At 53.5% G+C, this 14,198-nt stretch overlaps 1 protein-coding gene across 2 annotated transcripts in view; it reads left to right on the top strand.

Annotated features, from left to right (window-relative positions):
* LRP1 (LDL receptor related protein 1) overlaps window positions 1-14,198 on the top strand; it is an 81,139-nt gene that overhangs the window by 29,495 nt on the left and 37,446 nt on the right. The window contains exons 12-22 of one of the 2 annotated variants that reach the window (XM_053895231.1): window positions 1,138-1,318; window positions 2,193-2,415; window positions 3,551-3,752; window positions 4,106-4,231; window positions 6,728-6,868; window positions 6,965-7,090; window positions 7,560-7,676; window positions 8,140-8,220; window positions 8,870-8,920; window positions 9,836-10,003; window positions 13,783-13,965. In XM_053895231.1, coding sequence (XP_053751206.1) covers window positions 1,138-1,318; window positions 2,193-2,415; window positions 3,551-3,752; window positions 4,106-4,231; window positions 6,728-6,868; window positions 6,965-7,090; window positions 7,560-7,676; window positions 8,140-8,220; window positions 8,870-8,920; window positions 9,836-10,003; window positions 13,783-13,965 — 1,599 coding nt within the window. The remainder of the gene's footprint in view (window positions 1-1,137; window positions 1,319-2,192; window positions 2,416-3,550; window positions 3,753-4,105; window positions 4,232-6,727; window positions 6,869-6,964; window positions 7,091-7,559; window positions 7,677-8,139; window positions 8,221-8,869; window positions 8,921-9,835; window positions 10,004-13,782; window positions 13,966-14,198) is intronic. The other variant, XM_053895232.1, reaches the window with a different exon arrangement.

Here is a 14,198-nt window from a genome sequence, read left to right as displayed (position 1 = left end):
CAGGAAGCAATTGGAGGCCTGGGCATCGCTTTCTCAGTGCCCTTTTGGCATGGAGAGTCCCCTGCTGACTGGCTGGCTGGGCTGGTTGGCATGGAGATGAGGGGATAGACAGATTGACCCCTGTGTGACCCCCTTCTTGGCTGAGCCGAAAAGAGGCAGGAGGATGGATGGTTAGGCAGCGTGGGCTGTCCTTGCCAACCCTTGGGAAAACTCGGGGTCTCTCTGCCATTGGCTCTGAGCCCCAGAGCTGCACACAGTACACAGCCCACGAGAGTCTTGAGGCCTTGAATAGGAGCAGGCATACCAGCACATGATTGCACACGGAAGGTCTGTGCAGCCAGACCTCACGGCCACCGGAGCTGCGTGTTTACTTATCCTGAGAAGAGTATGTTTTGTGAACTGAATCCAGTTTTTTCCTCTGAGCTGCACGGGCAGGTCAACAGTACTTTGTCTCTTGAATATCCATCTGCGTGGAGGCTCTGAGCTCCTGAGTTCCGCCCTGTTCCTGCTGGTTGTTAGGAATTCCCACACTTGGGCCCCCGGGACAGGGCTCCCTAACCAGTCATCTAGCTGACGCCAGTTAGCGCTCCCCACCCACCCCCACTGCCGTTGGCTCACAGAACCTCAGCAGTCAGCAATCATAAGACTTTGGGGAAATCAAAAGTAACTCATCAGGAAAAGATTGGGGTTCCCTATACCAAGGGAACTGCTATTTAAGCCTGAGATGAAGCCTTTGGGTCAGTGAAAAATCACTTCCTGATTTATTCGTTTTGTTAGCTCAGGATTTTTCGGCCTGGGATCTTGTGTCACACTTGTGCCCAGAGCCACCCGCACACTGCTCCAGCTCACCCCGGCTCAGGCTCATGCATGCCCTCACATGAGAGGTCGCATCCACCACATAGGCTTATGGGCTGCCGTGGACAGTTTTCAGAGACCCTGGGCCTCAACACGGATGCGGTGGCAACACAGTCTTCCCAGCTCTTTCTTCCAACCTCCCACCCTGTCCCACCCACCCTCTAGGGCTTTCCACACTCCCGGCTAGTCAGGTTGCTCAGAGGCATGTGTAGCCTGAGGGTCAGAGGCAGGCAGTCTTGAGCTTCCTTTGAGGCTCTCCATTGCCCCCTTCACTCCCTGCAGGTATCCACAATGTGGAGGGTGTGGCTGTGGACTGGATGGGGGACAATTTGTATTGGACGGATGATGGACCCAAGAAGACCATCAGCGTGGCCAGGCTGGAGAAGGCTGCTCAGACCCGCAAGACCTTAATCGAGGGCAAAATGACGCACCCCAGGGCCATTGTGGTGGATCCACTCAATGGGTGAGTCTTCCCAGGGCCTTGGGGTAGGAGGAGCCAGGAACTGTGGGTGTCAGAACTGGGAGGTGAGACAGAGAGTGAACGGGGATAGCAGCCTAAGTGGAGTGCTGAGGCAGGAATCAGAAGCTGAATGGGGAAAAGTTGCCCCATCTTCAGGACAATGGGAGTGATGTCTTACACACATACATGGAGATCTGGTCCTGTCACTGCCAACTCAGAGCCCTCTATTGGCTCCCCTGGCCCTTGGAGTGAGACCCACTTTCCTTATCAGGCCTGGGGTCCTACAGGATCTGCTTTCATCTCCTTTGACCTCATCTGCACCTCTCTTCGACTCTTGGAAACTCTGTCCCCACTGCCCGCTGTCTGTTCCTCACACACCCCAGCTCTTCCTGGCTCAAGGCTTTTGCTCTGGGACTTCCTTTGCTGGAGCTCTCAGACATTTGCAGATCTAGTCCCTTGTCATCATTCACACCTAGGCCTCAAATGTTACCTCCTCAGAGAGGCTTTCTCCACCTGATTCCCAGTCTACTCTCTATATCATCTCCATGCTTTGTGTCCTTCCTGGTTTTTCTCATTCTCCAATGTGTGTGACCTTCCAGTTGACTTGTTTCTTACCTGTACCCCTGGGTAGGATGTGACCTCCAGGAGAGCAGGGGCCTTGTCTGCCTTGCTCTCCACTGGGTCCTTGACTCACAGTAGGCACTCAACAAATATTTGTTGAATGGAGGAATGAAGGAAGGAAATGTGGGGGCTAGGGTTGAGCAGGAAGGAAGCCCCCCGGGAGGGGATCTGGCATAGCACACGTGGAGTGGGATCACACAGGAGGCTGCTGATGGCAGGGGTAGCCCATGTGGTGCTGACCAATCACTGCCCACAGGTGGATGTACTGGACAGACTGGGAGGAGGACCCCAAGGACAGTCGACGAGGGCGGCTGGAGAGGGCCTGGATGGATGGCTCACACCGAGACATCTTTGTCACCTCTAAGACAGTACTTTGGCCCAATGGGCTGAGCCTGGACATCCCAGCTGGGCGCCTCTACTGGGTGGATGCCTTCTATGACCGCATTGAGACCATACTGCTCAATGGCACAGACCGGAAGGTGGGCAGGCAGGCACCTGTGTGGGGGTGTTCATGTGTGCACTGCCAGACCACATTTGTGTGCGGATGAGGCTTCTTATGTGTGAATGTGTGAGTCTCTCTGTATCCAGGCCTGTGCGCTTCGTACATGTTTACCTACGTACCGATGGACGTGCACACCGGTGTGCTGTGTCTTATGTGTTGTATTGCTTGAGGATTGCCTCTGTAAGAGTCCATCTGTGATTGTATGTTGTCTGCAGGCTTGACACTCATGTGCACGCCTGGGTGTATACCTTGTGTGCACCTCGGCATGTTTGTGCACACACACACGGCACGCTTCGGTGTGTGCCTGCTGTGTTCGCCTCTGTGCAAGTGCAGGATGACTAGAGATGGCATATATGTACGCTTTTTCGTTTGGGTGGCCATGTGTTTTATGAGTCATGTGCCTACGAGACGTGTGGACTAAGCTCTTTCATAATATATGAGGCCCTTTATGATATGGCCCCTGACTATCTCTGTGGTCTTATTTCTGCCCCTGTTCCCTGTATCCCATTATTTGAACAAGCAACACTACACAGCTTGGAAATTCCCAGCACACAGCATATTGAGTACTGCCCTCTGTGCTGTTGCTTATGCAGTTTTCTGCCTCCACCCCCACTCCTCCTCACCCGGCACACTGCTCAGGGGCCACCTCCTCTAGGATGTTGTCTCCAGACCCCTTTTCCATCCTGGATTGCTGTGTGTGCCCTCCATGAAACATACACAGTCTTTTTCATACCACAGCTTGGCCCTTAATAGATCCTGGCAGGTGTTTGTTGGATGAAGAAGCGAACAGATGAATTCTGGCTGTATGCTCAGTACTGTGTGTGTGTGTGTGTGTGTGCGCGCACATGTGTGTTGGAGGGATATGAATGAATATGAATGGATACAAGGGAGGACAAGGTGGACAAGTTCCCCATCAGCATCCCACTGGGTCCGGTGTCTAGCACCTCACTGTGTGCAAAGCTATCATCCTCAGGGGCTCCCAGGCTAATGGGGGAAGCAAGACCCATATCCAGGACATGGACAAATGAGTAAACAAAATGGTGATCCCCCTGGGCCTTCCTCAGGCACCCCATTTGTCTATAGCTCCTCAGTAACCTCCCCTCAATTCTTAGATTGTATATGAGGGTCCTGAGCTGAACCACGCCTTTGGCCTGTGTCACCACGGCAACTACCTCTTCTGGACTGAGTACCGGAGTGGCAGTGTTTACCGCTTAGAACGGGGCACAGGCGGTGCACCCCCTACCGTGACCCTTCTGCGCAGTGAGCGGCCCCCCATCTTTGAGATCCGCATGTATGATGCTCAGCAGCAGCAAGGTACCCCCTGGGGCTGGGGCCAGTGAGGGGGTGGTACCTAGACAGGGCGGTAAGGCTACTCTGGGGAGGGGGGTGGTGAAGGCACTCCCCAGGGATCCCAGGCTCTGACTTTTGAGGCTCTCAAGAAGAAAGGCCCCCAACCCAGTTGACTTTGTCTTCCCTGTCTCCTTCCCTGCCCCATGCCTACGTGTTCTTTTCTTCAACGTGTTCATTATCTTCTCACCACTTCCTCTCTTTCTCACTCCTCACTTCAATGTGTCTTTTCCCTGTCCTCTCATCTCCTGTCTCTGGCCTCTGCTGACTCTATGACAACCCTGTCCTTCCCGGCCCCTCCCTTGGCCACTCCTTTGCAGTGGGTACCAACAAATGTCGGGTGAACAACGGTGGCTGCAGCAGCCTGTGCCTGGCCACCCCTGGGAGCCGCCAATGTGCCTGCGCCGAGGACCAGGTGTTGGACACAGACGGTGTCACCTGTTTGGGTATGAGGTGCCCAGCCGGGGCGGGTGGCCTGACAGTGGTCCTCAGCAGGAGGGGCCACCGTGTCCAATCAGAGATAAAGGAGGAAAAGAGGGTCCTGTGGGGGCAACAGGAGGCAAGGGATGGGGAGGGAGCAGGCTCTGGGGGCCAGGAGGGGTGTTTAGGGAGGACTGGGTGCTGGGAAGAGTTAGGGAGAGCGCAAAGATTAGGGGAAGCTGAATGATGATCAGGACAGCTATGGAAAGGGGAAAATATACTTTTACATTTGTCTCCCCTTGATTAAAGTAATATAACAACAGCTCTAAATATTGGAAATTAGAGAAGTGAAAAAAAAGCCCGCATCCCACCAACAGACACCACTATATTGTTAGCATTGCAGGAAAGCGAACACCACCTTTTTGGGCCAGGTGGGTTACACGGTTGGTTTTCTGTAGCTGAGATCATACTGTACATAAAATGTGTTCCACCCTTTGGGGCTCATATGTGTCACAGCATTTTCTGTGTTATTGTTGCATTATTTTAAACAGCTTCTTTTTGAAGAAAAGTAGGTCATGCTCATTGTAAAAAATAAATAAACAAACAGTATAGAAAAACATAGGAGAAAGTACAAGTCACCCAAATACCATGTGACATGGATGTCACTCTTACCATTTGGGGGGACACCCTCCCAAACATGTCTCTACATGTTTCCCTTTATTTATTTATTAAAAAAAATTTTTTAACATTTATTTATTTATTTTTGAGACAGAGAGAGACAGAGCATGAACGGGGGAGGGTCAGAGAGAGAGGGAGACACAGAATCCGAAACAGGCTCCAGGCTCTGAGCTGTCAGCACAGAGCCTGATGCGGGGCTCGAACTCACAGACTGTGAGATCATGACCTGAGCTGAAGTCGGACGCTTAACCGACTGAGCCACCCAGGCGCCCCACATTTCCCTTTATTTAAACTAGCCAGGTTACACATGCTCTTTAGTTTTCTGCTTTTGTCACTCGACAGTAGGTCATAGATACGTAAGCAGAATTTTTAATGGCTGAAATATATTTCATTAGTAAACGTTCCGTAACTTACTCAACCATTTCTCTACCATAGGACGTTTAAGTTATTTCTGTCTTTGTTATAATCACAGCTAACATTCATTTGTTGAGCACAGATCAGGTGCCAAGATGTGATTTTAAGCATTTCCCATGCAGCAACTTGTTTACTCCTTAAAATATTCATGTAGGGAAAGTATTTTTATTATCCTCAATTCACAGATGAAGAAAACGAGGCCCAAAGTTATAACAGGGATTTGAATCCAGGAAGTCTGACCCAGAGCCTGTTTTGTTTTTGTTTTTGTTTTTGCTTTTTGTTGTTGTTGTTTTTTTTATCACTTGCTATGCTATTTCCCATATCTTCCTGCCTTCCCATATTGGATGGTTTCCTTAAGATAGAATCCCAGAAATGAAAATGGGTCAGTGGGGCCTTAATGGACAGCTAAGAATGAGTGACTAAGGCCAGGTGGAGGGCAAGAGCATTGACAGAGAGGGGAACTGAGTGGCCAGGGTAATGGAAGGATCTGCACGGATGTTGAAATCACCAAGAATTAAAGCAGGAGAGATTGGAGGAAAAGTGACACTGAACCATCAGCTAAAAACCTTTAAGGATGATAGTAAGTGGCCTGAAGGCCCATAGAAGTAGGGGTTGGTGTAGTCTAATAACATGAAAATCAGAGCTGATTTTTCAGAAAGGGGAGCAGAACAGTCTCGAAGCAGTTGCACGGAGCAAGACAACACATGCCAAGGCCCAGTGGTCTAGGGCCACAGGAGAGAAAATAGGCACCCACAGGACGCACAGAAGCTTCAGGGATTAGAGCGGGGATGAGAGTTGGACAGGTCAGAAAGGCTGCAAGCAGAGCTTAGGGTGCAGGGACAGGAGCCGACCTGGGAGCGCTGGGCTTCTCCATGTTACCGACGAAAATGCAGACAAAGCACAAAGTGATTTTACTGCTGAGTGCTCAAGGTAGACGGGGGGGGGTGGTGAGGTGGCAGTGATGAGGGTGGAAGGGTGGAGCCTGCAGAGTTCTGGGACCTGTTTTCACTCCGGCTGGTAGAGTTCATGCATCTGTGAAGGAAAAAGTCCAGGCACCACGACAGGGCTCTGGGGGCCCCAGGGGTAACTTCCAAGAAGCAGTTTGTGGAGATGACAGGAAGCTGGTGAGAGGTGGTCTTCTCAGGAGGGACAAAAGTAAGGGGTGGGGGGCTCTAGGCTCTCTTGGAAGCTGCTTCTTCTCGGGCCATACTGCAGTACTGAAAGTGTTCAAGTAAACATCACCCTTGTGGCTTGAGAAAGAGTTGCGGTTTCCATCCAGATTATTTGTTTGTGAAGAATCACGCCCTAGGAAAGATTACTGTCTGCATATCATTTAAAATAATACAACAGGCAAATGTAGTACAGAGAGCTGAGCATCTGTCCCATGACCTGCGTCTGACTTTCCCCCCACACCCCTGTGGTGCCCACAGCGAACCCATCCTACGTGCCCCCACCCCAGTGCCAGCCAGGCGAGTTCGCCTGCGCCAACAGCCGCTGCATCCAGGAGCGCTGGAAGTGTGACGGGGACAACGACTGCCTAGACAACAGTGACGAGGCCCCAGCCCTCTGCCGTGAGTCTCCCGCCCCTCTCCAACAACTGCAGGGCAGCATGTGGAGAGAGCTGGGTCCCGCCCCTCTCACTGACCCCTGAATTCCTCACTCCCCAGATCAGCACACCTGCCCCTCGGACAGGTTCAAGTGCGAGAACAACCGGTGCATCCCCAACCGCTGGCTCTGTGACGGGGACAACGACTGTGGGAACAGTGAAGACGAGTCCAATGCCACTTGTTCAGGTGTGGGGTCGGAGTGGGCTGCACTGGGCACCCCTCAGGCAGGGAGGCCGGGGCGGGGAGGGGCAGCCAGAGTGGCCTCAGGAAAGAAAGGAGCATGGGGTATTGAGGCAGAGAGGATGGGATGCTGAGCAGGAGGAAAGGAGTGCTCTCCCCTTCCCCAGGAGAACGGGGTTGGCTGGGAGGACTGAACCGGGGTGGGTGGGGAAGGCGGGGACAGATCACAGCTCCAGATTGGAGACAGAAGCAAGTCAGGGTGGATCGTCTCCTTGGAGGATACCAGAGACCCCGTGAGAGATGGGGTGAAGCAGATGCGGGGGTCAGACCACATATGTGGCTTTAAACTTCTCTCAGAGAAATGACATTGAGACCCTTGGGAAGACTTCCTGATAGGCAGAGGACAGGAGGAAAGAATAGGAAATTAAGAGAGGAGGGCAAGACTATGAACACCCACGCCCATCCCTGTCCCCAGCTCGCACCTGCCCACCCAACCAGTTCTCCTGTGCCAGTGGCCGCTGCATCCCCATCTCCTGGACGTGTGATCTGGATGATGACTGTGGGGACCGTTCTGACGAGTCCGCTTCATGTGGTAAGAGGGACAGCAGGGAGGCTGGGCTGGCATGGGGAACAGGGAGCCCGTCGAATGTGCCCTGGGGTGGGGTGGGGGGGCTGGAGGGCCCCTGAACCTTAGTCCCTGGGTGGTCTTGAGCAAGCGCCTTCATCTCCGAAGCCTGTGTGAGTTTTGTCCGCAAAATGAGGATAATAAGAGCACCCACATCACTGTGCTGATGTGGGGATCCAGTGAGATGATGCAGGAAGAGCACTCAGCACAGGGTGAGTGGTGGGTAACTAGAAGTTTGAAAAAGGGATGCTCAGAGGGATGGGGACGAATGAGCAGAGCTTCAGGCTGAAGCCCCACCACGTAGCTTTCCCATCCCTGTCTGACCGGGCTACAGCTGCTGGTTCCAGGAGGGACCCTGCACCCACCTGCCAGGTGCCATGATGCTGTATGATCTTGAGGGCCCTACTCAGCTGTTCTTTCTCCCTGACAGCCTATCCCACCTGCTTCCCCCTGACTCAGTTTACCTGCAACAATGGCAGATGCATCAACATCAACTGGAGATGTGATAATGGTAAGAGCTTGCCCCCTTTAACCTGCCCTGATTCCTAGGAAAGCTAAAAGCCACAGCCACGCCCTGGGTGGGAGGTAAAGGGGTTTTCGAATCAAGCTGGGGCCTCCCGCCGCCAATCCACTAAAGCCCCACTGGGTTGGCTGGGAGAAAGGAGGACAGGCCAGAAGTGCCATGGGGGAACTAGTATGGACAGAGGGGAGACCGTCCCTGCCACCTGTCTGTACCATTCCTCCCCAGACAGGGCCTGAGCTGCCCTTTCTCGGGCAGAGGCTTGGGGGCCAGGGAGAAATGAGTGAGAAAGGCTAGAGGGGCAGAGCAAGGAGAGCCCAGTGCCCAACTCCCTTCTCCCCGCAAACCCCATCTCCTGGGGTCCTTGGTGCACCCTCCAGGCTCCGCCTTCAGGCTCGGAAGCCCACCTGGCGGTCAGCCACGGACCAGGTGATGTCAGCCCTGAGCCACGGGGGCCAGTGCATCGTCATGTGTGTGCCGTCTCGGGGCTCTGGTTGTGTCTGTGTGTTGTGACGTGTTGCTCCGGAGGCTCCAGCCCTGGCTGATGTGTGAGAGCATGTATTGGGTCAACACCACGTTGCCCCTCATCTTTGCTGTGTCTCGTGTGCCAATGGTTGCCCTGGCGGTTTCTGTGTTTCAGAGAAGGATTGTGGGGACGGCTCTGACGAAAAGACCTGTCCTGAGCCTGCCGGTCAGTGCATAGAAGCACATGCACCATCACCCCAGAGTCCCAGCTGGCCTCGGGCCGCCTCTCAGAACCCCTAGGCAGCTCCCCTCTCCAGAGCTCCTAGGACGTGAAGGGAAAGAGAGAAGGGAGAGAGGAGGCAACAGAGAAAGACTGTGGAAGGGAAAGAAGCAGAGGGGACGGAAGAGAGGAGATGACAGATAGGTGGGGACAAAAAGACCAAGACACAGAGGGAGAGGAGAGAGAATCAACTCCAGATGGAAAAGAGGCAGGAACACACCCAAGGGGGAAAGCTGTACCCCAACCTTCTCCGGTGTCCCGAAAATGTGGAGGGAAGTCCAGTAGCCCCTCACCCACAAGGCCTAGAAAGCAGGACGTTCATTCAGTCACCCTCAGATGCCTTCCAGGAGTGGCCCCCGAGCCTTCCCAGCTGCAGGCAGTACCCCTTGTGAGTCAGGCGGCCGCAGCATGGGGCACAGCAGTGGCCAAGCTCAGGGCGGGCCTCATCGGGCCCTTCCCTCCCCAGCAGGGCAGCCTCACCTCCACGCCATCCACCTTTCTCCCTCCCAAGCCAGAGGAATCCCTGCCTTTCCCCCAAAGCAAGCAGACCCCTCTTCCCACACCCTGCCAAAATGAGAAAGGGAAAGGAACGCGTCCAGTCCCCCACCCGCCATCCTCCGAGACTCAGGGAAGGGCCCTCCCGGAGCCCACCCCTCCTCTCCCCGCCCCCTGCGTGGGCCATGGTGCATGCTGCAGTCTATGCAGTTTCTGTGTCTTTTCTGTTTGTTATTTTCTCAGTGGGGGGTGGGGCGGGCTGAGGGTGGGAACGGGAGGGGGGCGTGGGGGCCCCAAGCTGGGGTCACAGAGAAGGCAGCTTGCTGACCTCCTTCTCGCCTCTCCCCTTGTTGCCTCCCCCCTCAGACAATGACTGTGGGGATAACAGTGATGAGGCCGGCTGCAGCCACTCCTGCTCCAGCACTCAGTTCAAGTGCAACAGCGGGCGCTGCATCCCCGAGCACTGGACCTGTGACGGTGACAACGACTGCGGGGACTACAGCGACGAGACACACGCCAACTGCACCAACCAGGGTGGGTGCCTGGGGGCCAGCAGGCGGGGTGAGACCATCACACGCCAGTCACTTAGCCATCCCTCTGTCCCTCCATCCTCCCCGTACTGTGCTGCAGCCATCTGGGAACCAGAGATAACCCAGACATGGCTCTTATCCTCAGGAGGTGCCTGTCGTGCGGGAGAGAGACATTGTCAACAAACCTTTGTCACACACTGTGAAGATTACGGGCTTTGCAGTTGGGTGGCCTTGGGTTTGAGCTCCAGCTCTGCAACTTACTATCTGGGTGGCCTTGAGCAAATTGCTTCATCTCTGTGGGCCTCTGTGAGTTTCATCTGCAAAGTGGGGATAATAATAGCACCCACATCACAGCACTGATGTGGGGGTTCAGTGAGATCATGCACAAAAAGCACTCAGCACACAGCCTGTGCTCGAGAGCTGGTAGCTTGAAAAAGGGATATTCGGGGGTGGGGGTGGGGCTGGTAAGGATGAATGAGCACAGTGGGGACCAAAGAAGAGAGGGGTTGGCCCCGTGAGGGTCCTCAGTGCCCAAGCCTCCAGGACCCAGCTAGGGGGCAGTGGGGGCCGAGTCTACTGGAAGGCACAGACCCTCTCAAGGAAGATTTGTTTCTCAGCTCTGGCTGATTGTTTCCATGGAAGATTGCAGACCCAGGGTTGCCCTGGCTATAAGAGAAGTCATAAATGCAGATTTTTACGTGGAATCTACCCATTTTTTTTAACTTCCCCCATTTTTTTAAATTTTATTTTTTATTTTTTAAAATTTACATCCAAAGTAGTTAGCATCTAGTGCAACAGTGATTTCAGGAGTAGACTCCTTAGTGCCCGTTACCCATTTAGCCCATCCCCCCTCGCACAACCCCTCCAGTAACCCTCAGTTTGTTCTCCATGTTCATGAGTCTCTTCTGTTTTGTCCCCCTCCCTAAATCTACCCATTTTTAAGCCCTGCTGTATTTGTTTCCTATTTGCGGCCACAACAAAGTTCCACAAACTGAGTGGCTTAAACAATAGAAATTTATCATCTCAGTCCTAGAGGCTGGAAACCCAAGTCCAAAATATTGGCAGGATTGAGGGAGGCCTCGCTCCTAGCTCTTGGCGTTTGCAGGCAACCTTTGGCATTCCCTAGCTTGTATATGCTTCACCCCAATCTCTGCCTTCATCTTTTCATGGTGATCTCCCTGTGTGTGTGTGCCTATCTCTGTGTCCAGATTTCCTCTTTATGTAAGGACACAGTCATTCATATTGGATGATGTCTCACCCTAATGACCTCATCTTAACTCGACCATTTGCAAAGACCTATTTCCAGGGGCTCCTGAGTGGCTCAGTTGGTTGAGCATCCAACTCTTGATTTTAGTTCAGGTCATGATCCCAGGGTTGTGGGATTGAGCCCCGCACAGTGTGGAACCTGCTTAAGATTCTCTCTCTCCCTCTGCCCCACTGATTCTCTCTCTCTCTCTCTCTCTCTTTAAAAAAAAAAAAAAAAAAAAAAAAAAAAAAAAAAAAAGATCTATTTCCAAAGAAGATCACATTCACAGGTACTATGAGTTAGGACATCAGCATCTTTTTTAGGGAACACAAATCAACCCATAACAACTGACAATGGACTTCAAAGGTTTTAAAAATACTGTAGGCCAAAATCTTTCGGCAGGCCTCATCTAGCCCCTGAATCTCCAGCTTGCAACCTATGCCTTACAGAGTGAAGGTGTACACAGTTAGACCAGTACTGACGGCACGCATCCCCACTCTGGACCCAGAACTGAGAGAGAGGGCAGGGAGGGTCACCTGAGGCCCAGGAAACAGTCACTGAGTCTCAAGGGCCATCTCAGAAGGGTTGGGTGAGTGGGACAGGTAATAGTGCCTTGGGATTCTGAGAAGGGAGCTTCTGGAGGCTTGTGGTGTGGTGGAGAAGCACTCTGCCCCTCACTCACAAGCTGGGTGAACTTGGACAAGTCATTTCCTCTGAGACTTGGCTTCCTCCCCTATGAAATGAGAGGAGATGTGTGGGAGCCTGGCATGTGGGAGCAGACATGTCCTGATTGGTAGTGACTGTTAACTGTGGTGGTAGCTGCAGTGGTCTGGGGCCATTGAGGAAGAGGCGGGGTCTGCATTGGGCCCTGATGAGGGATTCGACTGTGGCCAAATGGACATGAGGGAGGGTCCTCAGAAGGGGGGCGCTAGGGGTGGAGAACACAGTAGTAAGATTTAGACGGTGAAACTGAGCACTTTTGCCTCTGCTTGGGGGAGGGGGGCCCTCAGACTGGAGGGGCCAATGGGGAACGAGGCTGTGCCCAAAGGGGGCGGATTATATCAGCAGTTGAAAGTCAGGCACTGGGGTCTTTGAAGGACTTTGAAGCTGGAAGGTGATAAGATATAGGAGGTGCTGGGGCGCCTGGGTGGCTCAGTGGGTTGAGCATCCAACTTTTGATTTCGGCTCAGGTCATGATCCCAGGGTCGTGGAATGGAGCCCTATGTCAGGCTCTGAGCTGAGTGTGGAGCCTGCTTGGGGTTCTCTCGCTCTCTCTCTCTCCCTCCGCCCCTCTCCCCTGCCTCCTCACTCTCTCTCTCCCAAATAAAAAAAAACATAAAATAAATAAAAAATACCCTGAAAAAAATGATGTAGAAGGTGCTTTCAGAGGATAATCCTAGAAGGAGATTCGATGAGAAGGAGGTTCAGGGGCCCCAAGGAAGGAAAACCGGCCCCAAGGAAGGAAAACCAGCCCCAAGAAAGGCCAGTGCTGAAATGCAGGCACAAGAGAAGAGCACTGACCACATTCATGGCGGGGCGGGTAGAAGGAGCGGGCGGCAGCGTGAGAGCAAGGTGAGGCTCCTGCACAGTCACCTATGCCTCCGGGTGCTGTTCCTGTTCCTTTCCGGCCTCCTGAGTCAGATCTCAGTGCTGCAGCCGGAGTGATCCTCCAGAACATGAGTCAGATCACACCTCAGCCCTGCCCTCGAGCCTGCACTGGCTCCTTACACACTTGAATCAATGCCAAGCCCCACTCCATGGCCTGCAGGGCTCCCACCACCTCTCTGACCTGTATTCTTGCCACTCATTTCCTCCTTCACTCTACTCCAGCTATGCAGCCTCAAATATGCCTCGGGCATTTTGCAAACATGCCCTGCGTGGTCCCATCTCAGAGACTTCGCACTCGCTGTTCCCTCTGCCAGGCTGCACCTCCCGGTATTCTCACGGCTGATGTCATCCAAGCCTCTGTTCAAACATCTGCTCAGAGGCCTTCCTTGACCATCTTACCCAGTAGCATCGTCATCCCTTGCTAGCCTTGACCCAGCTTCGTCTCCATGGCATGGAACACTCCCTGCAGTAACATTCTGGATTTCTGTGTCATGTCTTCACTGTCTCTTCCCTGCTAGAACTTCAGCTCCATGAGGGTAAAGACGGGCTCGCTCACACTGGCACCTGGAACAGTGCCTGGCACACATGAGGCACTCAAGAGGTGTTTATGGAGTGAACGGGTAAAATGGAGGCTGGGCCAAGATGGGGGGCCTTTGAGTTCTGGCCCAGCAAACTGCTTATCCAATAGAGCACTGGTGTGTAAAATAGAGAGATTATAGACGAGCTGATTGCTGGGGTCCTGGGAGGTGTGACATTCCTGACTCCAAGTTAGCTTCTGAGAAGTGTCGGCAGGACTCAGAGAACTCTCCATCCCTGCCTTGGCTCATAGCTCTGGACTGGGCAGAACAGGAGGGGGATTGGGAAGGCACACATGGGAATGGCTGACGTGGAGCCCCTACCCCCCCTGCCCTCCCTCTGTCCCCCTGCAGCCACACGGCCTCCCGGTGGCTGCCACAATGATGAGTTCCAGTGCCGACTGGATGGTCTGTGCATTCCCTTGCGCTGGCGCTGTGATGGAGACACTGACTGCATGGACTCCAGTGATGAGAAGAGCTGTGAGGGAGTGACCCACGTCTGTGACCCCAATGTCAAGTTTGGCTGCAAGGACTCCGGTAAAAAGAAGGAGGGGCAGGAGCCTGACTGGGGCAACATGGACAGGAGGAGACCATATTGAGAGGCAGTGGCAAAGGAGTGGCGAGGGAGACAGCGCTATGCTGCGGGGGCTGGGGGTGGGGACATGGTGAGGCAAAGGGCCACACAGAAAAAGCTTGTGCATGATGCATGGGGGAAGCTTCGTAAGGGGCCAGGGCCTGCACTAAAGGCCCTGGAAACCAAAACCCTCACC

This window comes from Panthera pardus, unplaced genomic scaffold (genome assembly GCF_024362965.1).
Source record: "Panthera pardus isolate Hobbes unplaced genomic scaffold, ASM2436296v1 HiC_scaffold_6, whole genome shotgun sequence".
In the NCBI taxonomy this organism is placed as follows: domain Eukaryota; kingdom Metazoa; phylum Chordata; class Mammalia; order Carnivora; family Felidae; genus Panthera; species Panthera pardus.
This window is presented reverse-complemented; position numbering and strand designations above follow the sequence as displayed.